This window comes from Solanum tuberosum, unplaced genomic scaffold (genome assembly GCF_000226075.1).
Source record: "Solanum tuberosum cultivar DM 1-3 516 R44 unplaced genomic scaffold, SolTub_3.0 scf00657, whole genome shotgun sequence".
Lineage (NCBI taxonomy): Eukaryota > Viridiplantae > Streptophyta > Magnoliopsida > Solanales > Solanaceae > Solanum > Solanum tuberosum.
The window spans coordinates 2,657-28,852 of NW_006239577.1; the positions used below are offsets into that span (position 1 = coordinate 2,657).

Here is a 26,196-nt window from a genome sequence, read left to right on the forward strand (position 1 = left end):
GGTGGGTGGGTAAGTTTAATTTTATCATTTTATTTTCTTATGTTGTAGTTAATGACGTTCAATTTGACGTGTGGAGATTATATTACACGCACCACTAATTATATGATAAAATGATTTAAAATACTAAGTTTCAATAGATTGGGATTTAGTTGACAAATGATTAAGTAAAAATGTTTATAGTACAAAGTACAAACTCATATAAGTACAAGATCCATCAAACTATTTCGCCATTTAATAAAGAGAAAAGGCTTAAATATGACATTAAATTTTGAGAAAATGATCATTTATGTTAATTGTAAAAGATGGGCTGATTTATTCAATTGCTATTTGATAAAAAAGGCTCATTCATACCGTTATTTTTTAACTCTAATTTTGCAAAATTATTTTTTAGCACAACAAGACCCCAAATAACTTTTAACACTTTTTAATGAGGGTTTGGATCAAATGTACTCCTTTTTGTTTCTTCATCTTCAAGAACACATGAAAAACATGAAGAACTCCTAAATTTCTAATTTCTTTAATTATTCACGAAATAACCTCAAATTTTGGCCACATCACTAATCTTTTTCTAAAAAAAATCAAAATTATAAAATTATTTGTGGAGTTAAAAAATTCACCCCTATTAAAAAAATTTCAAAAAAACATAATAGAAATCAGTTCCAAAGTTTCAAAAATCTTCTTTGATTCGCGTTTTTATTGTTGTTTGACTCTAGATCTTTGTTTCATAGTGTTTTTTGAGTCTATGTTCAAAATTTCAAATGATTTGAAGTTGCGGAGAAATTATATTGAAGTTTTGAAAAAATTTCAAATGAATCTTGTTTAGTTAGGTTTAATTCAAGATAAAAAAAATATTTAATTTTGTTATCTAGCTCGGAGAAAACCTACTCTTGAAATTTAAGATGATTTCGTGTCGAGTTGAAGAAGTTGAAAATTTGGGAGTTTTTAATATTCTTTATATGTTCTTGAAGAAGAAGCAATAAGAGTACATTTGATCCAAAATTTCAATTGAAAAATGTTAAAAATTGTTTGAGGTCTTGTTAATATGATTTTGTAAAATCTGAGTAATAATGACATTAATGAATTTTTTCTTAAACACCAATTGTATAAGTAAGCCAAACTTAAATGAATCTTTCCTTGTTTAATAATTTAGTTACACACTAAATAAATAAATTCGAACTTTAACTATTCAATCATTATCCATATCCAGTTTTAACGGATAGAATTACTCATTAGAGTTGGCGTGGCCGTCGTATCACATGTGTATCAGCACCCATCACGTGCTTGAGATTCTTCCGGCTCATTTTAGCAATCATCTTTTTCCTTTTCATTTTGAAATCCAAATCATTTCCCGCTGCTTCCGTTTCCCGCCACAACAGTCTCTACCAAATTCCTAAACTTCACTCAATCACTTACCGCGCATGTTGGACTACTTCTCTCTGCAATCAAAGATCCGACGGCGCATGCTGGACTACTCTCTCTGCAATCAAAGATCCGACGGAGTGGCACCGGCGGTGGAGTCAGAACAACTTTCCGGCATGTATTAAATCCACCAGATAATTAGAAGTGTCGCAACCAGTCACACGCACACACGGCGCAGGTTAGTGCTCTGCTCGCATATGCAAACTATGGCGGAACCTATAGACTACTCGAGAACTCAAAGGATTGTGCTACTCATAGATCTAAATCCACTTCTCATTCTTACAAACCCTACACACTACCTCAACTCCATTCTCGCTACCTCCACGCGCCTCCTCAATTTCCCATCTCTCTGCAACTCGCTTTTTGCTTTCAATTTTTTCTTTTCTTCGCTTTCCCCTCTCCGCTCCTCCTCCGCCATACACAGCCTCTTTCCGAACCTCTCCCCCGGTTTCAACCACCAGTCTCAAACCCTAGAATCAATTACCGAAATCCTAAGTTCCTTTTCGCTGCCAGTTGAATTGGAAGTGAATTGTTCTAAGGCTTGTCACACTGCATGTTATTTGCTTCAGCTAGTACATGATTATGTTTGGGAGTCTGAAATTGAGAGTACTCCAGGTAAGATGACTGGTGAGATTCCAAAGGCATCTCAGAATTTGATTGTTTTATTTTCGCCTATTTCCAGATCATTGATTGATCTAGCTGAGTATGTACATGTGGATGTGAATTCTGAGATTTTAAAGGATTTTGAAGGTTTTAAGTTCAAATTCAGTGAGATTTTTGGTCCTGTGAGGAACGCTTTTGATAATAGAAATATTCATTTTAGTTGGATCAACGTGAGAGATGAAAAAAGGGATGGAGGTAAGGTTGAATTTGTTGATGAAGGTGAATGGTCATCCATGTTGGAGAATGGAATTAAGCATTTTGGCTGGGGGATTAGTTCAACTGATTCCATTGTTTTAGGTTCTGCTCTGATTCCGTTTGGCTTGATATATCCTGAAATTGGGATGTCTTTTGATTTTCTGAAAAGCAATTCATTTGACAGGGGTTCTGCGCAACTCAATCTTGAGATCCTTGATGTCAATGGAAAGCCTTTGGAATGCAAGTTGTGTGATCTTGAATTGCTCAATCTCACAACGTTGCCTAAGCTTAGATCTGAAGATATTCTGAATACACTAGGACTTGGAGACCAGCGAAATGAAGGGTGTGATCGAGAAGAAACATTTTGGTCTTGTCTTGGTGAAAGCTCGTTTAATATGCATCTCAAGGCTGTGCAGAAGTGCAATGTAGGAGAAAAGATTGAAGGATGCTCATCTAGTTATGTTCTAGTGCAGCAGTCTGCCAGATGCAAAACTAACTATCGTAATGATACTTGTGTTGATGGGGTCCTTGATGTACTATCTGGAGTAAAGGGTCAGCATTCCCAAGGAAATTCCACAGTCCTGTGGAAAATTCTTCTCAGTTTCTTATATGAAGAAAGCTATTGTGTTTCAGTAACTGTATCAAATAGCAATGGAAGTACAATCATGGGTGTTCTCAGGCCTTTGACAGCGCAATTGGCTCTTCTTTCAAGAATAGAAGGTGGTCATAATTACGGCTCAATTTTAAAGCAGATGAATGACATGACCTGTGGCAACTCTAATGAAATCAATGTCTCACTAGGGAATGGGAAAAGAAAAAAGGACAAGAAGTGTTCAACGAAGAATCTGACTTGGAGTTCATTCCTCAAGGCAGCATTTGAGTGTAATAATTTTGAGCTGGTAGATATTTGTTTTGCCAGAAAAGTTGAGAAATCAAAGAAGCTGAAGTTCTTGAAGTGCTGGATGAAACAAATCAAGAAGTCCAGCATCTGCTTGCTAACGGCTGCAGATTCACATAAAAGACAGCCACAACAGCCATCCTCTACACAGTTTCCCTCAGAATCAATTCTCATGCTGGAGGGAGATGCACATCTTGTATGCTCAGAAACTGCAGAAGCCTTCTTCAATAATCTACCAAGGAAAATCCAGCATGGTCTACAATCTGGAAGAGACTTGCACACTTTAGCAGCACGACTAGTGAAGTCATCGATACAGGCATTATCCCAAAAGTATGAGATAGATGACAATATAGGAGGTGAATCCCAAATTCCAAAAACGAATGATTCATGTTGCAAGACTATCCTACCTGAACTTATGAAGATCCTACTAAGAAAGCCCAAAGAAATGAAAGAGAAGCTGAAGCACGATGATCCCTCTGAAGTATTTGATTTCAATTCAACCTCAGAACATACTGTTCGAGAGTATCCTTCCATTAGTTTCATCCTGCTTTTGTTTGTAAATTATTACATATTGAATTCAGCTTTATGAAGTAAATGAATTGATATTGTACTTACAGTGCATTTTCCTTAACTTTCACAAGATTTGAAATGCAGATATTGCTTCGGATGGAAATCCTTGGATCAACCTTTTCTGAGAGTATTAAAGAGTCCTCCAAGCAGAAGCTGGTTAAAGAGATCTGCTCCTTTCTAGAGATTATTCAATATCTTGTCGAAGGAGGGATTCATGGTGATCTTAGCCTATATGATTATGTTGAACGCACTATTCGATTAAGGTAAATATTTTGCTTTGAAACTATAGAGCTCATTCTTCCCCTATACCTATGATGATCTGATTCATGCCTTACAGCAAGTTTATAATCCCTTTTTGGTATTTGTCCTGGCTAGTATTCAGCATGAGAAATAGTTATTCTGTCCTTCCAATCCTTCTATTTCACCAACCACAATTATTTCTTTTCCATGTTTTATCCTTCCTACTTCGCTATGTATTGCTGCCTCTAGCGTATCCTCCCTGCACAAGTTTCCTCATCTTCTTTCCTTGTCAAGATACACTAATTATATTCTTACTGACATAGACAAGAATAGGATAATTATCTAAGATTAGACCTACCATATCTCTATAGACCATCAAGGATTATTTTGATTTCATCATCATAGAATCCACTTCATTAGTGTTCTATTTCATGACATTTTTCTTCTTTTAAAACTTTGGTTCTGAAAGAAACTTCATACACCGGCTTAGGGATTTTTGGCATGAATGGTTTTGAGACCATATAATTGTCAATTTTCTACCAGATAATCATTTCATTTACTATAAAGCTAAGTTCTGTTACGTTGAACTTCTCAGAGAACTCCATTACCTTCATTACTTCTGTTAATGAATTACAAGCATACAGGTTTCATTCTCTGTGTCATCAGAGTTGAAAGCAATCACTCTGTTCTTTTTATTAGAATTGGCTCTGGTTTGCTCTTCATAGATGAGAAAATTCATGCTCTACCATAGTACTGTTATCTGGGATCTAATCTGGAAATCCAACATGATTCAGGTACCATAACATTATCGAAGATATTGTCAATAGAATTTACACAGAAATGGATCTACTTCCATTTGGTGTTGAAGATGAAAAGCAGGCTCTTCTGTTCAATAGTGAGGACAGTAATCAGTCCTGGAGGGAGAAGCAAGAGAGGTATGAAATGGCTGAAGCCAACAACATGCGATTATCAGTCTCAGCAGAGGATGAGTTTTGCCAACCACCAGAAAACATTGATGGGAGCTCCCAAGCGATCACAGGAGAGGAACATGCCCGCAAGTTAAGTGAAGCTCGTGATCGGAGAGAGAAGGCTCGACGATTTGGATCTTTCACGAGGATGCCAGATCTGCAAAGAGTTTGGGCCCCAAAGCAGCTTAAGGCTGTTAAAATAAAGTGTGAAGATCAGAAGGAACTGAAAAGAAAAGAGCGGAAAAAAGTTAGACACAGCGTAGTATATGAAACACCAATGAGTGGAAAGAAATGGTCATCCTCTCAAAGTGATGGCAATGATGATGAAAAGCTAGAACGGAGCTCTACTTCTGTTTCCAAGGCTCTCTTTCAGGATTGGTGATGACAAGTTGCACCAGTAAAGCTATGATACTCACTGAAAGAATACTGTTGTAGCAATTGAAGCATGATATCTCTAATTAGAATGAAGAGCAAAGCATGCTATTTTACTTTATTGAGTTACTTTTTAGATATAGAAAACTTTCCTGCACTGACAGGTAAATGTTAATAACAGAAAATGGTTTCCCCAATTATTGTAGGGATTGACCTGGGCTGGTTGTCATTACTCATCTATATACAATAGTTAGCAATATCACTGTTTTCCTTTTATTGTTTACTATTTCCCCCTCTTCCATTGTTGTCCACTTTAAGCAGGAATGCAATTCAATGTAGGATGCATGCACTTCAGTGGATAAGTTATTTGAACAATCTTCAAATACTTGTAAGCTGCTGTTTCATGACATCCATTGCAAGTCCTCTACTTCTTTGCCGCCAAAGTTCAACTTCTGATTCATATGTTCAAACAGTGACAAAACCCTAGCTGAGCTACTCTTACATTCCAGTCGTATATTAGACGAACGGACACCCAAATATTGAAACACTGAAGAAACTTCATTCCAAGATCATTTTCAATCCGGGTCTATCTGCAACACATCTCTTTCCATCAAATCGATGTTGCTTGTGGCCAAGTAATTGTTACTCCCAGCTGTTTGACAAAATACATGACAGGAAAGTGAATGTCATGATCAGGAGCTATGTGAATAACAAGTTCTATCAAGATGCTAATTTTGTTTATCAAGGTAAGTGTAAACGACATGTTAGCCCTGATCACTATACATTTCCCTTTGTTCTTAAAGCTTATTTTGACTTCCATAATTTGAGGGGGCAGATTGATGATGCTGTTGGCAAGAAGAGTCTCGATTCTGACCTATTTATTAGGAATTGTATAGTGGTTATGTATGGGAAATGTGGGTGTTTAATAGAACATTGTGGTTGATTTGAAAGGGCGTGCTGTATGCATAAACAAGGCATGCATACAATAATATCATCAAGCAGATGCCTATGCTAGCAGTTTGATTACACTTTCCTGGAAGAGCTAATTAGTGGGTACAGGATGGCGTACGAGCAGTTGAATGGAAGTTTTGGACCTAAGATGTGATATCATCGTGTGAGAGGCCTCCTACCAGAAATAAAGTCCATTGAAGAGCTCCGCTTCCTTCAGGAGCTGTAACTTTTATCATCGAACAAAATTAAACCTTATTGCTCCTGTGAGAAATTAAAATTATTGTCTTCAGTTTCATTTCTTATTGCTAATCAGCATGCAACATGTGTTTTTACTAAGATATATTAATGACCACTAATATACTAAAGAGGAGGTTTAACTTGTTGACTTTCTTTATTCTAATGCACATGGCTGATTAAATAAAAAAAATGATGCAGGTAACAAAGGCATTGCTAATTAAGATAGTGTGAGTTGTGTTTGCAAAGGAAATAAAGAACTTGGGACAACAGAGCACGTGTGAACATATTTGTACATAAAATATGTGTTCTTAATCTGTTCAACTCAATAATTATGTAGATAGTGGATGTTTAGCAGCTGCTGCCCTATGTCACATCTCCATACTTTATCAATTTCTTAATAAGACAGGATTATTAAAACAAGTTTCAACCTTTAAAAAACCATTAAAGCTTAGTTGATAAGTCTAGCAATTTCACCGTGTGACCCATTTTTCTTGGATCCAGTCTTAGGCTTATCCACCTTGTAATCCATTTATGTCACTACTAAAGACTTACTCGTATTTGCTGTTTTTAAAATACCATAGAAGATATGCATAGATTTGAGCTGGTCCTGGGGTTATTTTAAAAATAAAAAAATCATTCCAGTGATGAAAGATTACCTATTTATCTCTGTCTTATTCCTAGCTCTGAGTTTCAAGGATGAAAGATTAATTAGTTCTTGGTTTTAAGGATTATGTAGGTTTCTGTTTGTGCCATTTCCGCCGTTGTTGCCCTCTGCATTCTGCTACTCTGGTTCAACCTGTTTGGTGTCTTCAACCTTTTTTTCTTTAACTCTGGTAGTCTAGTTTTTTATCTTTCACTTTTTGTTAAATGCATGCATTTTTGGATCTTTCACTGTCTAGCATGAAGATTTTTTCTTATTTTCACAAGTTTGATCTTGTTGATACATTCTTGATACTAGGAGTTGACTTTGCCCATTGCATGGATTGTCATTGAATTCAAACTGAAGACTAAATCTTTGGACTGGTATTTCATTTCAGGGCTTAGAAATTGGAGAAGGAGATGCAGGACATATGGGATATATTTTGTGGGGCATCAGATTGCTTGAAAGTGAATGGGAAACCTTGCAGTACTGATTGGATATCCGCGGCACGACCTTCATCATGTATCAATCATGCGTTGATCATTTTTTCTGATGTTATACTCTTGTTTTCCTTCCTATTCACTTTGTTTCCCAAATCATCCTTAAAATACACCAACATTCCTGTTCGCTTTTCTAGGTTCTCACGTTTGCAGTTGACTTCTGCTATTTTCAATGGTTTCCTGGGAGTAATGTATCTGTCCTTGTTCATTTGGGTGTTTGAAGACCAAATGAAGAAGACCCGTAGTGCATTACCACTGCATTGGTGGTTAATGACCTTGTTTCATGGAATTGCATGGTTATCAGTAAGTTTAACCGCAAGCCTTAGGGGAAAACGTATTTCAAGAATTCCCTTAAGGCTCTTGTCAACTCTTGCTTTTGTCTTTACTGGATTTTTTGCTGGTATGTCACTCATCGGGGCTATTCTTGATAAAGAGGTGACAATTAAGATAGTTCTAGACGTTTTGTCCTTTGTAGGAGCATGTTTATTGTTGTTATGCACCTACAAGGGGCTGCAGCATGAAGAGAGATATAAAAATGATCTTTATGCTCCTTTAAATGGCGCTGACAGTGGAATCAGTAGAAGTGATTCTGTTAGCTTCGTCACTCCCTTTGCTAAGGCTGGGGTTCTTAATAAAATGTCATTTTGGTGGATGAATCCACTGATGAAGAAGGGAAAACAAAAAGCTCTCGGGGATGAAGAAATTCCCAAATTGCGTGAGTCTGATCGTGCTGAATCATGTTACTTAATGTTTTTGGATATTCTGAACAAACAGAAACAAGTTGATCCGTCTTCCCAACCGTCGATTCTAAAGACAATTGTGTTATGTCACTGGAAGGAGCTCATTGTGTCAGGACTCTTTGCGCTGCTGAAAATAACTACTCTATCTGCTGGTCCTCTTCTTCTTAATGCATTCATTAAGATTGCTGAAGGAGATGCAGCTTTTAAAAATGAGGGGTTGTTATTGGCCATTCTGCTGTTTATATCAAAGAACCTGGAATCCTTGTCACAAAGGCAATGGTACTTCAGGAGCAGACTCATTGGCCTAAAAGTGAGGTCTTTACTTACAGCAGCCATTTATAAGAAGCAAATGAGATTATCCAATGCTGCCAAGCTGATGCATTCCAATGGCGAGATCATGAACTATGTAACCGTGGATGCTTATCGAGTTGGAGAGTTTCCTTTTTGGCTGCATCAGACGTGGACTACAATGCTCCAGATCTGCTTTGCACTTATCATTCTCCTCCGCACGGTTGGACTGGCAACTATTGCATCCTTGGTAGTGATTATACTCACGGTCCTGTGCAATGCTCCGCTAGCAAAGTTACAGCATAAATTCCAGTCCAAGCTAATGGTTGCACAAGATGATAGGCTCAAGGCTATCTCAGAGGCCCTTGTAAATATGAAAGTTCTGAAATTATATGCTTGGGAAGCTCATTTTAAGAAGGTCATAGAAAATTTGAGGCAAGTAGAAGAAAATTGTTATTCAGCTGTTCAATTGAGTAACGGATATAATTCTTTCCTTTATGGGTCATCACCTGTTTTGGTCTCTGCTGCAACATTTGGGGCTTGTTATTTCCTAGGTATTCCATTGCATGCAAGTAACATTTTCACCTTTGTAGCAACATTACGTCTGGTTCAGAGTCCTGTAAGCGACATTTCTGACCTTATTGGTGTGGTTATTAAAGCCAAGGTTTCCTTTGCGAGAATTGTCAAATTCCTTGAGGCCACTGAACTGGAAAATGCAAATGTTAGGCAGAAGCACAACTTTGGATCTACAGATCACGCCATACTTTTGAAATCAGCTAATATCTCATGGGAAGAGAATCCACCTCGACCTACACTGAGAAATATTAATTTGGAGGTTAGATCCGGTCAGAAGATTGCTATATGTGGGGAGGTGGGCTCAGGAAAGTCAACACTTATGGCAGCAATTCTTGGAGAGGTTCCAAGTATCCAAGGAACTGTAAGTTGTATTCGTTACTTACTGTTTTCCTTGCTAGGTAGGAAATGACAAGCTGGTTGTTGAAGTTTTTATTGTAGGCACATTCTTAAATTTACTTCACTTAATGCAGATTTAAAAATATAATTACATATTCTCAACTGATATATAGATTCTCCGTGTTCCTCAGGTTCAAGTTTACGGAAAAATTGCTTATGTCTCTCAGTCAGCATGGATTCAGACAGGGACAATACAAGAAAATATTTTGTTTGGTTCTCCACTGGATAGCCAGAGATACCAGCAAACTTTGGAAAAATGTTCACTGCTAAAAGACCTTGAGTTGCTACCATATGGTGATCTCACTGAAATAGGTGAAAGAGGAGTTAATCTTAGTGGTGGTCAAAAGCAGCGCATTCAACTTGCCCGCACTGTATCAGAATGCTGATATATATCTCTTAGATGATCCATTCAGTGCCGTAGATGTACATACTGCTAGTAGCTTATTCAATGTAAGAAAAATGTTGATAGTTTTGTGCTTCACATCACTTCTTCTGATCTGGAAGCTCAGGTCAGGACTGGTTTTTTGCCGGAATATGTCATGGGTGCTCTCTCAGGGAAAACCGTCTTTCTTGTGACGCACCAAGTTGATTTTCTTCCTGCTTTTGATATGGTTCTGGTTAGTAACATCTCTTTCTAATACGATTTCTCTCTGTCTTTTCTTTAAAGAAGAAAAGAGATGTGAACTCTTGAACTCCTGATCTGTTTTCTGTAAAATCACAGTTAATTTTGAAGCTGAATGGTTATATGCACAAGAAATGGCCTTACATGTCTACTTTTATTCACAGTTGCTGTCAGAAGGAGAAATTTCACATGCAGCTCCATATCATCAGTTATTGGCTTCGACCGAAGAGTTTCAGGACTTGGTTGATGCACACAAGGAGACCGCTGGTTCAGAAAAGGTTGCAGAGGTTACTTCATTGAGGCGAGAATCTCATACAAGAGAACTTCGTAAGACTGATACTGGGAAAAATTCTATTGCTCCGGGAGGTGATCAGTTGATTAAGCTAGAAGAGAGAGAAGTCGGAGACACTGGATTTAAGCCTTATGTTCAGTATCTAAATCAGAACAAAGGTTACCTCTTCTTTGCTATGGCTGTACTCTCGCACATAACATTTGCGGTTGGTCAGGTAACACAAAACTTCTGGATGGCTGCAAATGTTGATAATCCACAAGTTGGCACTTTGAGACTGATTGGAGTTTACTTGCTAATTGGAGTTGTATCAATGCTGTTTTTGCTCTCTCGCTCTCTATCAACAGTTTTTATGGGATTGCAATCATCCAAGTCCCTGTTCTCACAGTTATTATATTCTCTATTCCGTGCTCCTATGGCATTTTATGACTCTACCCCTTTGGGAAGGATATTAAGCCGGGTAAATATCTCAAACATGAACATTGAGAAACAAGCTACGACATTGATATTAAGATATATATGTACCTAACCTTTTCTGCTACCTACATCAATCCGTGTATGCAGGTCTCATCGGATTTAAGTATAGTTGATCTTGATATTCCTTTCAACTTGATTTTTACTTTTGGATCTACCACAAACTTCTATTCCAATCTTACAGTGGTAGCTATTGTCACTTGGCCAGTTCTGGTTATCTCCATCCCAATGCTTTATTTGGCCATTCAGTTGCAGGTAAGAGTTGGCTATTTTATTTTGCAGAACTATTCTCTCAGTGCCAGCAGTAACTGATAAAGAGACTTCAAACTTTTTCTCTTTCTCTTGGCAGAAATACTACTATGCATCAGCAAAAGAGTTGATGCGGATAAATGGTACTACCAAATCATTTGTGGCCAACCATCTTGCTGAATCTATTGCTGGAGCTGTGACTATAAGGGCATTCAAAGAGGAAGACAGATTTTTTATGAAGACTTTGAAGCTAATTGATATAAATGCCAGCCCGTTCTTCCACAATTTTGCAGCAAATGAGTGGTTGATTCAACGACTGGAAACTATTACTGCTATTGTTCTTGCATCCTCAACACTTTGCATGGTTTTGCTTCCTCCTGGGACTTTAAGTTCAGGTATGTGATGAAATAATATTATTCTTGAGACTAGATAAAGAATTCTGCATTATTGTTCCTTGACTTTTCGTCAATGTAAAGCAGAGCAGGTTTTCTGATAACAAGCTATTATGCTTTTGCAGGATTCATTGGGATGGCTTTGTCCTATGGTCTTTCCTTAAACACATCTCTTGTTTTTTCCATTCAAAACCAGTGCAGGCTAACAAATTACATCATTTCGGTGGAAAGACTCAACCAGTATATGCACATTCCAAGTGAACCACCTGAGATTGTTGAAGAGAACCGTCCACCAGTCAATTGGCCAACAAGGGGTAAAGTTGAAATTCAAGATCTGCTGGTAAAATATAACTAATTACTCAATTTCTTGTATTTAGAATGTTCAAAATACTGATCAGTGTAATCCAAAGCAGGTAAGATATAGGGAAGATACCCCATTTGTGCTTAGGGGGATCAGTTGTACAATTGAAGGAGGTCAGAAAATCGGTATAGTTGGCCGGACTGGGAGTGGCAAGACAACACTCATCGGTGCACTATTTCGATTAGTGGAGCCAACAGGTGGAAGGATTATAGTTGATGGAATTGACATTTCTAAAATCGGTCTTCATGATCTAAGGTCTCGATTTGGGATTATACCTCAGGACCCTACACTCGTCAATGGAGCAGTAAGATACAACTTGGACCCCTTAAGTCAGCATACTGATGAGGAAATATGGGAGGTAATATGCATTAACTTATTATGTGTTGGTCATTATTCTTGCCATTAGATGGAGAATATGCATTGTAGCAAAGGCGATTTTCTGATTTATTGCTTTCATTCTCATCTTCAATGGAAAAGGTTCTTGGGAAATGTCAGCTGAGAGAAGCAGTGGAAGAAAAAGAAAAGGGGCTTGACTCACTGGGTAAGTCGTCTAAATGCAAGTCTGATTATTTTATCTGTGGATTTCTGTTTGACCATTGTAGAGTCATTTCAGTTGTGGAAGATGGATCAAACTGGAGCATGGGACAGCGACAATTGTTCTGTTTGGGACGTGCTCTTTTGAGGAAAAGTAAGATTTTGGTGCTTGATGAAGCAAACTGCATCGATTGACAATGCCACTGATATGATATTGCAGAAAACCATCAGGACAGAATTTGCTAACAGTACTGTAATTACAGTTGCCCATAGGATACCCACAGTAATGGATTGTACTATGGTTCTGGCCATTAGTGATGGTAATACCTCTTCGTTTACTTTTAGACACGACTATGATATGACTTTCAGACATGTTAATCCCAGAATGTTTAACGTTGGTTGTGAATACAGGGAAACTAGTGGAGTATGATGAACCAATGAAGCTGATGAAGCAAGAAAGTTCGCTTTTCGGACAACTCGTTAAGGAGTATTGGTCTCATTACCACTTAGCAGAATCTCATTGAAACTAACTGCATGTTTGCAATATCTTCTTTGGCATTGGCATAGATTGCCTATGTATTTGCTACAGCTATATATCCCCCAACAAACCACAACTAGGGCAGCGGAGAGCTCAACGTCAATCTATTTTTCATGAGCATATGAAGTTAATCAAGATGAGGAATTCCGGAATATCATAAACCAACGTGGGACATTTGCATGAGCAAAGAGAAGTAAAGAAGCTAGTGGTCTTGCAGGCCCTGGAGTTAGTGAGCCTGAATTAACTGTATCCTATGTCAATCTTATTTCTTTTGCACAGATTTGTCAATTGTCATCTATGTTATATTTTCTACTAGTGTTTTATAGATGCACAAAATCATCCAACTAGCGTTTTTGCCGACGAGAGTGATATAATCTACCATAGTTATTAATTGTCAAAAGGACTGGTGGTCAGTTGTTAAGCCTTCAAAATTTCTTACTAACTATGTTTTGTATTTCAAAAGTGAGTTTTTTTTCCCCTCAAAAAGATGACACATTCTGAAGACCGTAAGTCTAAAAGACATATATCCATTAATACCCAAAAATATTCAACTTCCGCACACAAAATTTTAATGGGTTTCGACCATAAGTTATAAATATTTTTCAAGAAGTGTTGCATCTTATTTTACTTCTATTTTAATCTTTTTAACATCTAAATTAGGAGTTAATAATGATTCATTTAGAAAGTTACTTGTATATAACCCAAAAATCATAATTCATTTAGAAAGTGCAATTCAATGTAGGAACCATGGACTTCCATGAATAAATTATTTGAACAATCATCAATAAATTTGTAAGCTGCTGTTTCATGACATCCATTTCAACCTCCTTGCGTCTTTGCCGCTATAGTTCCACGGCCTATTCATATATACAAACAGTGAGAAAACCCCAGCTGAGCTACTCTTTCCATGTAGACGAAGTTTCTTCCAGTCGTATATTAGACAGACTCCCAGATATCAAAACACTGAAGAAACTTCATTCCAAGATCATTTTCGATCCGGGTTTATGTAACAACACTTCTCTTGCCATCAAATTGATGCGTGCTTATGCTGCTTGTGGCCAACCTAATGTTACCCGCCAACTGTTCGATAAAATACCTGAGAGAAATGCGGCGGTTTATAATGTCATGATCAGGAGCTATGTGAATAACAAGTACTATAAAGATGCGATTTTTATTTATATAGATATGTGTAAACGAGATGTTAACCCTGATAACTATACGTTTCCGTGTGTTCTTAAAGCTTGTTTTGGTTCCGACAATTTGAGGGTGGGGATGCAGATTCACTGTGCTGTTGGCAAGAGGGGTCTTGATTCTGACTTATTTATTGGTAATTGTCTGGTGGCTATGTATGGGAAATGTGGGTGTTTAGTGGAGGCTCGCCAGGTTCATAGTGAAATGCCCAAACGGGACGTTGTTTCTTGGAATTCAATGGTTGTTGGATATGCTCAAAATGGAAGGTTTGATGATGCGTTAGAGGTTTGTAAAGAAATGAACGTGTTAGGTTATAAGCCAAATGCAGGAACCATGGCTAGCCTTTTACCTGCTGTAAGCAATACCAGCATTGAGAATGTCTTGTTTGTCAAAGATATTTTCATGAGTTTGGATATAAAGGATTTGGTTGCATGGAACGTGATGATAGCTGTATATGTCAAGAATTATATGCCTAATGAGGCGGTTGAGCTCTATCTCCAAATGGAAACTTGTGGGATAGAACCTGATGCTATAACTTTTGCTAGCATTCTTCCTGCTTGTGGGGATCTTTCAGCTGTATCATTGGGAAGGAGGATTCATGAATTTATTGAGACAAAAGGTCTTCGTCCAAATTTATCTCTTGAGAACGCATTAGTTGATATGTATGCTAGGTGTGGGTGTTTGACAGAGGCAAGAAAAATGTTTGAGGGGATGAAGTTTCGGGATGTTGTGTCATGGACTTCCCTGATATCTGCTTATGGTAAGAGCGGCCAAGGTCGGGATGGAGTTGTGTTGTTTTCACAAATGTTGGAGTCTGGTCTTCAACCTGATTCTATTGCTTTTGTTTCCATTCTTTCTGCTTGTAGCCATGCAGGATTGCTACTTGAAGGAGAACACTATTACAAGCAAATGACAGACAAGTACAAGATTGTTCCTAGGTTAGAACATTATGCCTGCATGGTTGATTTAAAAGGACGAGCAGGACACATAAACGAGGCCTTCAATTTCATCAAGCATATGCCTATAGAGGCTAATGAGAGAATTTGGGGTGCTCTTTTGGGTGCCTGTCGGGTGTACAATGATATGGACATTGGGCTTGTAGCTGCAGACAATCTTTTTGAATTGGCCCCAAAGCAGTCTGGTTATTATGTCTTGCTATCAAATATTTATGCAAAGGCTGGAAGATGGAAAGATGTAACGACTGTTAGGTCAATCATGAAGGGAAAAGGGATTAAGAAAATGCCTGGTGTCAGCAATGTAGAGCTAAATAACATGGTGCACACCTTTCTTGCTGGTGACACGTCTCACTCACAATCAAAGGAGATCTATGAAGAGTTAGACATATTAATAGGTAAGATGAAAGAGGAAGGATATGTCCCAGAAACAGATTCTGCCCTTCACGACGTTGAGGAGGAAGACAAAGAAAATCATCTAGTAGTTCATAGTGAGAAGCTGGCTATTGTCTTTGCAATTATGAACACCAGTCATGGTACACCCATTAAAATTACTAAAAATTTACGCGTGTGTGGAGATTGCCACATTGCTGCCAAACTTATCTCCAAGATCACCCAACGTCTGATTGTAGTTAGGGATACAAATCGTTATCATCACTTTCAAAATGGAGTTTGCTCATGTAGTGACTATTGGTGACTCTTCCAGGAGTTACATAGTTGTGCATGTATTTCAGTTACTCATGTAAGTGGAAAGTTCTTATACGCATTTTGCTTAGCACATTACCCTTTTCAGGCTTCAATCAACAATCCTTTGATTGCCTGGTCACACTGTTGGCCCTCTAGCAAGGTTTGCAGGAAGAGTCGGTGGGCACAGATGACAGACAACACAAGCAATTGAAGGGAAATTTTTGGACCTAAGTTGCTCACATTGTGAGAGGCCTCTTCCCATTTCCCATAATCTTATTCGTTATACATTAGCCTTAAATCTTGATTTTTCTTAACTTCAACGTGAGGTAAATAGTTAAAGAGCTCAATTGAGCCACTGCTGGAGCTGTAACTTCTTTTATCAGAGAAAAAAAGCTAATTTGTATGAGAAAATATATTGCCTTTCAGTTTCATTCTCTTATTGTTGATTGGCATAACATACCCAATAATTGTACTAGTTTGCATAATCAGCACGCTTTCTTGACTGATCTAACTGTTTGGACTAAATATATGATTTATTTTATTTTTAAAAAAAGTGATTTTGGTAGACATCAAGAATGATAGTGGGCCTAAAAAAAAGAAATAATGTAAAGATATTGCACCCAAGCCTAACTTAACCCTGAAAACTAGTTCATGAGGAGAGGATTGTCCAAGTTTATATAAATAGACCATCAGTCTAAACGGGATGAACTTGACTTTAATATCACGTAAAGTTATGGTATCCGAGCATAATTCAACTTCATGAGCTAACCACAAGTCTAAACGGGGATGAATCTGACTTTAATATCATATAAAGTTATGGCATCCAAGTCTAATTCAACCTCAAAAGCTAGCTCATGAGGAATCATATGCGGAGACCAGCAATCCATTTCTCATCAATTATAGCAATGTGCTAAAAAAAATGTAACATGTTTTTGTTGAATTAATCAATGACAATGACCCACTATGACGAGTTCAATTATTGCCGTTTGTTATACAAACCTCACCAAACTTTAGGGGTAGGTTCTGTACGAAAATATTTTTCAGAAAATATTTTTTTTGAAAAATATTCAAATTTTTAAAATTGCATTTTTTACGTTATCGGATCAAAAGTTATTTTTCTAAAGAGTATTCTCTAGTTTCAAGTAAAAGATATAAGATATTTTTTGGAAATATTTTTCATTTACCAACCAAACATTAAAAAATATTTTCTATCCACCAACCAAATATGAAAAAATAAGTTAAATATTCACTTGTTTTCAAAGAAAACATTTTCCAACGTACCAAACACACCCTAGGTCTTTCAGACTTGGGTAGGAAAAAGATGGAAGTGCTCGATACATATAAGCTATAACAGTAGAAAAATAAAGGATATCAGATAATTAAGGTTTAAGTTATGTGTGAGCTGCCATTATAAAAAATTGTAAAAAAGTATAGCTGGTTGCTACTTGTGTCAACTCCATATTTGATATAAGAAAAAGAATTTTTTTAGAGAGAAAAATTAGACGGCTAAAATGGCTACAGCTTCTTCTGTTTCTTCTTCTTCTTCAATGGAACGGATCATGTCACTTCCACATTCCTCCATGACCATGAGGTTACGCCATTCCAATGTCCCTTCTTTGCTTCGTCTTTCTCCTCAAGCTGCTCGTTCATCGTTTTCATCCTCTTTTAGGTCACCCACAGGTTAATATTACATCGTCTTCTTTTTTTCTCAGGTTCCTCGATAGTTATAGTTTTTGCTGTGTCTGCTCTGCTTTTTTTTTTGTGAATATAAAACTGTTAATTTGAGATAAAAAAAAAACTTTTGACTTTGCCTAAATATATGAGTCTCAATCGGCCTGACCTGTACAGTCCCTATCAGAGGTCTATGGTCCATGACGGCGAGACATCTCCATTGTGATATTTTGCTTGGAGCATATTTCAAGCAAATTAGGATTAGGGTTTTTCGCAGTGTATATAAGCATGATTTACTTTGTGTATTTGTATAAAGATTGAGAAATAAATAATATGAGTTGGTTGGTCACTGACCGTGGGTTTTTTTTCCGTCTAGGGTTTTTATTAAGATTGTGTGTTCTTCCTTTTCGTTATTATTGCTTTCATTAGTGTTGTCTCGTATCAAGACTATCACAGTCTAACTTTTCAAGGAAAAATAGTAGAAATGTATGAATATACCAGCTATCCATCATTATGGAAATACAAACATTGATCATATAGAGTACAAATTTAACACAAATTGCAAAATTGACACACAAGGGTTGGATTATATACAAGTAAATTTAGCAGGGCCTTATTGGTCCCAACTCTGTTTATGTTCCAAGTGAATGCATTCATGTTCTGCATAAACGGAGAAGTTTTTTTACAGTTCCAAATTGGAAAGAAAAAAGAATTTACTTTCCGACTTTTTAGTTCTAGGAGACTATTCGGTCTTGCATCAAGCCAGAGTTCTTTGCTCTAAGGTGTAAAAAATTTCAGGCTTTCGACGTTGCATAGGTTCCAAGAGATCTCCTATCTTCAAGATCAGGGCTTCCTTTTCTGATGAGGAAACGTCTGAATCTGATACTCGCATCAGAAAGGTATTTTCCAATGTAAAAGACACGGTAAGGCTCTCTACATTTGATAGTTCATTTGCAATGCCTCAAAACTGGCTCATTTATTCGTTTGCTGAAATTCAACTGTGTGAAAACTTTGTAATAGTGGGACAGACTCGAAAAGAAACCCACAGTCTTTATTTATGGAGGTTCTGCAATCCTTGGTCTTTGGTTGTCTTCAATCATTGCTGATACATTAGACTCCATACCCCTGGTAAGTGGTCTAATTGCACTAGTCTTTTCCAGTGTTTTATCAACGCATAGGGTGCCAAAAGCCAATAGTGTCTATGCTACATTAACTAGTTTAGTTAGCCTTGTTCGTTTGGGGTTATCATAATTTCTTTTCTCTACTTTCTTGTGATTATTGAACCTGAGTGAATGTCTCTGACAGTTTAACTTTTTCTGAACCAGTTACCCAAGTTTTTGGAGTTGGTTGGGCTTGGATATTTTGGATGGTTCGTCTACAGATATCTTCTCTTTAAGGTACGGTCTTAGCATGAAAGAAATAAAGATCATTTCTTGCATCTATCTACAGTTTGATATAAACATAGGCTAAAACAGCATGCACCCAAATGAGGTTTTTGCTAAGAAACTTCAGGTCAATCTTATAGGAATAACTTCATCAACCCACCCAGTATTACTTTCGTCATGTAAACAAAGTATTATTCATTCATTTCTTTACTACGACTGTCACCTCGGTTACATATAGGCCAATCATGCATCTTTTTCAATGTCAGCTGATGCAAATTAAAGACAAGTTGAGTTTTCACATGTTTTAGTTGCATAACTCTCCATGCATCAGAAACCCTCAACATGCCAAACGACCTAGGAAATCATATTTCAATTTAGTTTGATAGCCACAAATCTACATCTCTACTGTAAGCGCATAAATGTTTGGGACTTAAATAGTTAAATAACATGCTGAATATGGTATTTTATTACCAGTAGTATCATTTTTCTGTTAGCGTACGTTCACAGTTGATGGTAGATAGTGCGCATATATGGCTAATGCTAAAACTGGATTTTCTGTTCTCAGAGTGGACGGGATGAACTGGGAAGAGATGTTCAAGCTCTTAAGAAAAAGATTACTGGAGATGAAGAGGAATAGCAGAAACCAGTTTCTGCATTGCTGTTTTCTTACAATCCAGAGTAGCTGAAAGAACATCTGAACAAATAAAGCTGAAGCTGGAAGCTTTTTTTTTCTATTGTTCAATTTATATTGTACACTCTTTTATATGAAGACATTGTACATTACAAACTAGTCAATTTCTAAACCCCCTCCAACAAAATTAAAAACAAGGACTCTGCAAATGTTGAAAGACCCCACTTGGTTTTACAAGAGATCAGCTTACTCGAATGCAGAATCGTGCACTCGCAGTTTATAGTGGTGTTAATGGTGGAAATTAAATTCGTCAACCCACATATTTCCAGTATTTCACTGCATTCATCCACATGACAGGAATAGATCAGCAAATTTTGCCTACAATATCATTTTTTTTTAAAAGTGTACATCAATTTGGGCATTAGTTTGATGAACAGGAATTCTGAACCACGTAAAGATTTAATTGCACAAGTGATAACAGGAATAAATACTATTCTCAAGTAACCTACAAATACTGCACTTTTCGTGCTAGCGGGCCAGTTTGTTCAACTTAAGGTTACTATAATTTCTGAGAAGTGGAATAGTGTGTTGTTTTCTACACTATTCAATGAGGACATTAGAATTTAGATGTTGTGAGTTCAAAAATCATATCTAAAACTTCTTGAAAAGTTCGTGCAGACTGCAAAGAAAAGAAAATAAGGAGATAAGATAGACCTTTAAACGTATTTTTACATAAAATATGTGTTCATTGGTCAACTCAATAATTAAGTAGTTTGAAGTATATCAGCTAGCCATATGGTGCATTATTAATAGCACGTCTTTCCTTGATCCACACTTATCAACTTCTTATTTAGGATATGATTATTCATCCCATATGATGTTTACTCAATTCATTATTTCATAATGTAATAGAAAAAAAATGTAGAAACGGCTCATATGATTTGAGAGGAGACACATTGGCCAATAGATGATTAATAAGTGAAACTCTATCTTTTTTTTATGTATATATTTATTGATTGTTGAATTCTATTAACACAAGGAGAATTTCTAACGTAGTGATAAAAGAGGATTAAACAATATTTTAGGTCATAAGTTTGACTCACACAGTTGTAGCATTTCTTTTAAAATCCCCTCATCTTCCATGTCCCATCACGTCTCTGCCTCAAGGTTTACTTTTGCTTCTTGAACCACCACTAGGGAAGGCTCCTCTTGCATTTGTGAGGCTTCATGTGGGACGATTGTGTATTTAACCTATTAAAATTGATGCAAAAAGTCAAAAAAAAAAAAACCCGCATATTTTGGAACCAGTGTGTTGATTTTGATTTTAATTTTTATTCTATTTATAATCGTATTGTTCATATAACTCAATTAATTCTATGAAATATCTACTACCTCCGTCAGCCGGTTATTTGATTTTTGCTTGTTCCTTGATTCTATTTGAATTACCTGCTAGGTCTTGACTTTTAATCATAAGACAGAAAGGGGCCGGTGGAAGAATGCATTGGAATTTTTTTATTTTTTTAAAATTTTAGTGGGTTGGGATTCATCATTCAAGAATGGGTTAAGATTTCGATTATAAATTGGGTCAAAATTCAGTGGGTATCCTAGTTGGCAAGCTTATGTGGTGGAATTAGTGTTATGTGACGCCACATCACTGTTGTTAACTCTTGATGATATTTCTGGTCTCCTAAGATAATGTCGGGGACATTTTTTATCCCAAAATGTGAAGGTATAAGTGATTTATTTTGCATAATTGACAATGTTACCATTTTTCTATTTTTAATACATTAAATCAACACCGCATAAAAATAATCTAAATATAATTAATGTAAATATAACTAATACAAATATTATATTTTTCACCTAAAGATCTTGAAAAGAGAAAGAAATTAACCAAAAATTCACTAACAGAAAATGGTTATTCTGGAGATGACATGACCAAATATATACCTTGGATGTTTGACTTCCTCCTTCCCAGATTCCATTCTTTAGCTGTCTTTTGATGTAAAATATTCCAAGAATTCCCATAATGCAACAGAGTGGTACTACTATTTTATGGAAAGAAAATATCCTCTCCCTTTTTTCCTCCCAATCTCCTCCTATATAAAACCAGTCTCTTTTAATCTAACTCCAATCATACCCCAATATTCAATCTAAAATGGCCTTCAATCTCCTCTTTTCCTCTATTTTATTCTTAGCTATTGTCAAGAACTCAATTGCTGGTGGCATAGCTATTTACTGGGGCCAAAACGGCAACGAAGCAACTTTAAACGACACCTGTAATTCTGGGCGATATGCCTATGTCAACTTAGCCTTTCTTAACAAATTCGGAAACGGCCAAACCCCTGAAATCAATCTCGCCGGTCACTGCAACCCCGCCGTCAATGGATGCACAATCGTCGGCCCGGAAATCAAACACTGCCAAAAATTAGGCGTCAAAGTAATGTTGTCTATTGGCGGTGGCGTTGGAAATTACTCATTAGCTTCGAAAAAAGACGCTAAGGACGTTGCAAGGTATCTATGGAACAATTTCTTAGGTGGCCGTTCCTCTTTTAGGCCTTTGGGAAATGCTATTCTCGATGGAATTGACTTTGATATTGAGCTTGGATCGCCGCTTCACTACGAAGATCTAGCTAAATATTTGAAAAATTACAGCAAGCGTGGAAGAAAAATGTACCTTACCGCAGCTCCCCAATGTCCATTTCCCGATCGATTGCTTGGTTCTGCCTTGAATTCAAAGCTTTTTGATAATGTTTGGATTCAATTTTACAATAATCCTCCGTGCCAGTTCACTCCTAATAATACGGATAATCTGAAAAATTCTTGGGTCCGGTGGACGACGTCGGTGAAAGCGAAAAGGATATTTTTGGGGCTTCCGGCTGCACCGCAGGCTGCCGGAAGTGGATTTATTCCGGCGGATGTGTTGACGGAGGAAATTCTTCCGGCGATTAAGAAATCACGCAAGTATGGAGGTGTTATGTTGTGGTCGAAGTTCTGGGATGAGCAGAGCGGATATAGTGCCGCTATAGTGAAGAGTGTATGAAAATTGTTTTTTTTTTAAAAGAAATTTGGAAATAATTAAAGTTGAAAGACTATGAATTAAGCATTTTATCATTGAAAATTATTTTGGATTTTTTCTACTTAATTATGTCCATGGTATAATATAAACGAATTTGGTGTGGTATATATATAATTGTCTTTGCTATTAATTAAAAAAAAAGGATAAAAATGAGTGTCACTAGTTTTAAGCGAATAAAAAGAAAGGTGAAGGCAAAATGATCTTACAAATTATATAAAAGGTCACTTACGAATTAAATGAAAGAAAACATTTTTTCTTGATTATTCACCTGTAAAATGAAGATCTATTAAAAAAGTACAAAAATAAAAATAAATTTATAAAGAATTATTGAATCAAAATTCAGTTAAATTGTTCGAAGGAACACTTGTATATATAGCTTGAGGAGAACAAATGAGTCCATCCCTAGTATAACACGAAAAGCCTTGGTGACCCAAAGAAGACTGCCTTACCGTGGAATGGAGTCATATGACTCTCAAAAGACGATTAATCAACCTTGAGCCACATGTCCACCTGCTTCAATCAATGTTAGTTAAAGCGTCAGAGCATAAATACGTGCTATAAAATAACTTTTTAGTACTAAGAGCATGTTTGATATTACTATTAAAAATTGCTTATTTTTAAAAGAGTTTTTTTAAAATAGTTTTTCAAAAAAGGTTGAACCCAGCTCTCAAATCAGGAGATCTGGGGGCTTTTGCCTGCTCATCATCAATCTCATTCTACTACTCTGTTACTACAAATTCTTGTCAATCTCTGAGGGACATCGAAGACTTGGAACTACATCGATAGACAAAATATTTTCCTTCCTCGCTACTATCTCGAGAGAAGCAATCAATTGGGATGATGTCATTGGTTCTTTTCTTCTCTTTCCCTCTCGGGAGCTTCCTTTCGGAGTCGACGTGCTTCCTTATTCGCGAGAATTTCCTCCCTCCGGCGATGTCTCCACACTAAGCACTCTTCTTATCGTTTCAACCTTTCCTCATATCTAATTTGTCCTGAAGTCTTTCTTTAGCCTGATCAGATAATGGTGCTCTACTTTGGACATAGGATTGATATCCCCCAATTCTTCGTTTACTAACGTAGAACTCATGCTACGTCGGATTTGATGTTTCAAAGAAATAGGTGGTTGTTAACTACCGAAGTCTGGTTGATGTTTACATATGTAACTTAACTTATTCTATTTATATTAGAGACTTTGACTATGTCATCATCTATGTGTTATCGAGAATGGGTCTTTTGTCCTCTGGCATCGGGCATTCGGGTGCTTTTCAAAAAAACAATTTGTGTTTGACAAATTCATTTGAAAGATGCTTTTGATAATCAATTTGTGTTTGACTTATTTTTTAAAAAAGTACTTTTGAGAATCAAATTACGAAAAATGACAAGTATCAATGTTAATTAATTAAAATGTACATATTCAAATTTTCAATCAATATTATACATAGATAAATATTGTTGAAAAATATTGAAAAGATGAATCTTTTTGCTATTCGTTACATGTTTTTTTGGATTCAATATTAACAATTATCCTTTTTTGTTATAATACTCCAAAGTTTTAAGAAATTCAAAAACAAATAATACGTAGATTAAGAAAATAATTTCTTTTTTGGGAGGTCTAAATCTTTAATTATTACTTTTTTTTTAATCATGCAAAAATATTGTTGTTACTTTTATTTATAATTCTATAAAATGATACGTAAAATAATATATACAATAAAAAGTATAAATAATAATATAAAAACATAAAAATAAAATAAAAATTATCATATTAAAATAAAAAATAAAATTTTTGGATGAAAATTAACCAAACTTATGAGATAGGTTAATTTAATAAGCAATATATTGATAAATATGTATATATATATATATATAAAATATTTTAGTCTTAAAAAATAATTTTCTGCTTCTGAGTTCTGACTCTTTTAAAAGCAATTTTAAGAATTTACCAAATACTTATTTATTCAAAAAAAAGTTTTTTTTCAATTTTTTTTTTTTTTTTTTTTTTTACCTCCGACAGCAATACTAAACAGACTCTAAGCATGGTTTCACATCAAGGCGACTTTTCAGTTTTCATAACTTATAAAAGGAGACTCCAGTCCACATGGAATAGAGGGGATAGAAAGAAAATAATCTAAAAACTTATGCTATTCTTCTCTTTTTAGGGTTTTTTTATTAAGGAAACCATGAAACTTCCTTTTTTACTTTTTATTATCCTTCTTTTGCTTAAAAATCATTTCCTGAAAAAAAAAATACCACTTTAAAGGTTTAGTCTAGAGGGAAAGGAGTTAATAGATCTTTATTTTTGTTTAATTATATTTTTTGAAAGTAATCATATCAATCACATAGCGCATACATAATAAATTTGAAGTTTAAATAAATGTTCATTGATTGGTGTTATAACTATTCAAATATCAATCACATTAATGGGTCTTGGTTATGAATAAGGTTAGGAACAAATTTATACAATATATTTTTTATTTATAATTTTTAAAGGGCGTGCAAAATGATAAATATGATAAGTAACTATTCTATTCGTTTTAATTTGTTTGTCTTAATTTTATTTTTTGTTTATTTATAAAAAAAACTTTTTTTGACAACTTTTTAATTTCAACTTTCAAAATATCATTTTTAAGATCACAAAATTAAAGAACATTGTGATATATGCTATATTTCTTTAGTACTTATAACATTACCAAGATTTTTTTTTTAATAAAAAACCATCTCAATTCAAAATAGATAAACACAAGTGAATAATATGAAACAAATTCAATACAGTATTTTTTATTTTGTAAATTGACATTTTTAACGCTGAAAAAAAAAGATTGAAGTTCGAAGTTTAAATTCAAGAGCACGTGCTGTAACAGAAACAAGGACACGCCAGACAAAAGAACGACGTCGATTTAATCCAATTTTGTTGGCAAAATCTCTAAACGATAGTGCTTTTAGATAAAGACTTAGGGGTCGTTTGGTAGAGTGTATAAGAATAATGCAAAATAGGGTGTATTAGTAATGCCTGCATTAGTAGTGCTTGCATTAGTAATGCTTGCATTAGTTATGTCTGCATTATTTCTTATACACTGTTTGGTTTGATGTATTAGAAATAACAAATCTTGCATAATGTCTATTAAAAAAATGTATGTTTACAAAAATACCCTTCACACTTTATTTCTTTGTTCACTTCCTTTGCAACAAGGTTCTTTGCTAAAACATTATTTACTCCTATTCTTCTTTTTTTTCAAATATAAAATTAAATAGTTGTTACTATATTGAAATAAGATTAAAAAAAAAGAAGAAGAAGAAGATGCCAGCTCCATTATTAGTAGATTTCCAAAATGAATTTCATCAATGAGGTCAATTTTTTTTTTGGTAACCAATGTAAAATATTACCATTACCACAAAATACCAATACAAATAAAGAGCACCCATTTCTGATATCAGAAACTAGGCCTCCAACAAACAAGAAAACTAACTACTAAGTAATCGAATAAAC

General features: G+C 35.7%; 4 protein-coding genes and 1 pseudogene across 4 annotated transcripts; all 5 read left to right on the top strand.

Annotated features, from left to right (window-relative positions):
* The first annotated feature begins 1,350 nt into the window (after positions 1–1,350).
* Positions 1,351–5,557, top strand: LOC102606074 (uncharacterized). Its single transcript, XM_006366575.2, has 3 exons — positions 1,351–3,697; positions 3,817–4,008; positions 4,780–5,557. The coding sequence occupies exons 1-3, from the start codon at positions 1,617–1,619 to the stop codon at positions 5,333–5,335; spliced, it is 2,829 nt and encodes a 942-aa protein (XP_006366637.1). The 5' UTR covers positions 1,351–1,616; the 3' UTR covers positions 5,336–5,557.
* A 1,656-nt stretch (positions 5,558–7,213) lies between these two features.
* On the top strand, positions 7,214–13,420 carry LOC102606413 (ABC transporter C family member 10-like; annotated as a pseudogene).
* Positions 13,421–13,709: 289 nt separating this feature from the next.
* On the top strand, positions 13,710–16,374 carry LOC102578419 (putative pentatricopeptide repeat-containing protein At3g49142). The gene has a single exon (XM_006366576.2). It carries the CDS (start codon positions 13,920–13,922, stop codon positions 15,951–15,953), a length of 2,034 nt encoding a protein of 677 aa, XP_006366638.1. The 5' UTR covers positions 13,710–13,919; the 3' UTR covers positions 15,954–16,374.
* A 934-nt stretch (positions 16,375–17,308) lies between these two features.
* On the top strand, positions 17,309–19,905 carry LOC102578764 (protein CURVATURE THYLAKOID 1A, chloroplastic-like). Its single transcript, XM_006366577.2, has 5 exons — positions 17,309–17,623; positions 18,413–18,537; positions 18,635–18,742; positions 18,940–19,011; positions 19,565–19,905. Exons 1-5 carry the CDS (start codon positions 17,455–17,457, stop codon positions 19,634–19,636), a joined length of 546 nt encoding a protein of 181 aa, XP_006366639.1. The 5' UTR covers positions 17,309–17,454; the 3' UTR covers positions 19,637–19,905.
* A 1,635-nt stretch (positions 19,906–21,540) lies between these two features.
* LOC102579092 (acidic endochitinase) lies at positions 21,541–22,754 on the top strand. Its single transcript, XM_006366578.2, has one exon. The coding sequence runs from the start codon at positions 21,789–21,791 to the stop codon at positions 22,671–22,673; it is 885 nt and encodes a 294-aa protein (XP_006366640.1). The 5' UTR covers positions 21,541–21,788; the 3' UTR covers positions 22,674–22,754.
* The last annotated feature ends 3,442 nt before the right edge of the window (positions 22,755–26,196 follow it).

Coding starts and splice junctions, on each gene's coding strand:
- LOC102606074 (XM_006366575.2), top strand. CDS start 1,617: ATGCAAACTATGGCGGAACCTATAGACTACTCGAGAACTCAAAGGATT. Junction 3,698..3,816: donor TCAGAACATACTGTTCGAGA/GTATCCTTCCAT, acceptor AACTTTCACAAG/ATTTGAAATGCAGATATTGC. Junction 4,009..4,779: donor GAACGCACTATTCGATTAAG/GTAAATATTTTG, acceptor AACATGATTCAG/GTACCATAACATTATCGAAG.
- LOC102578419 (XM_006366576.2), top strand. CDS start 13,920: ATGACATCCATTTCAACCTCCTTGCGTCTTTGCCGCTATAGTTCCACG.
- LOC102578764 (XM_006366577.2), top strand. CDS start 17,455: ATGGCTACAGCTTCTTCTGTTTCTTCTTCTTCTTCAATGGAACGGATC. Junction 18,538..18,634: donor TTTCCAATGTAAAAGACACG/GTAAGGCTCTCT, acceptor ACTTTGTAATAG/TGGGACAGACTCGAAAAGAA. Junction 19,012..19,564: donor ACAGATATCTTCTCTTTAAG/GTACGGTCTTAG, acceptor TTCTGTTCTCAG/AGTGGACGGGATGAACTGGG.
- LOC102579092 (XM_006366578.2), top strand. CDS start 21,789: ATGGCCTTCAATCTCCTCTTTTCCTCTATTTTATTCTTAGCTATTGTC.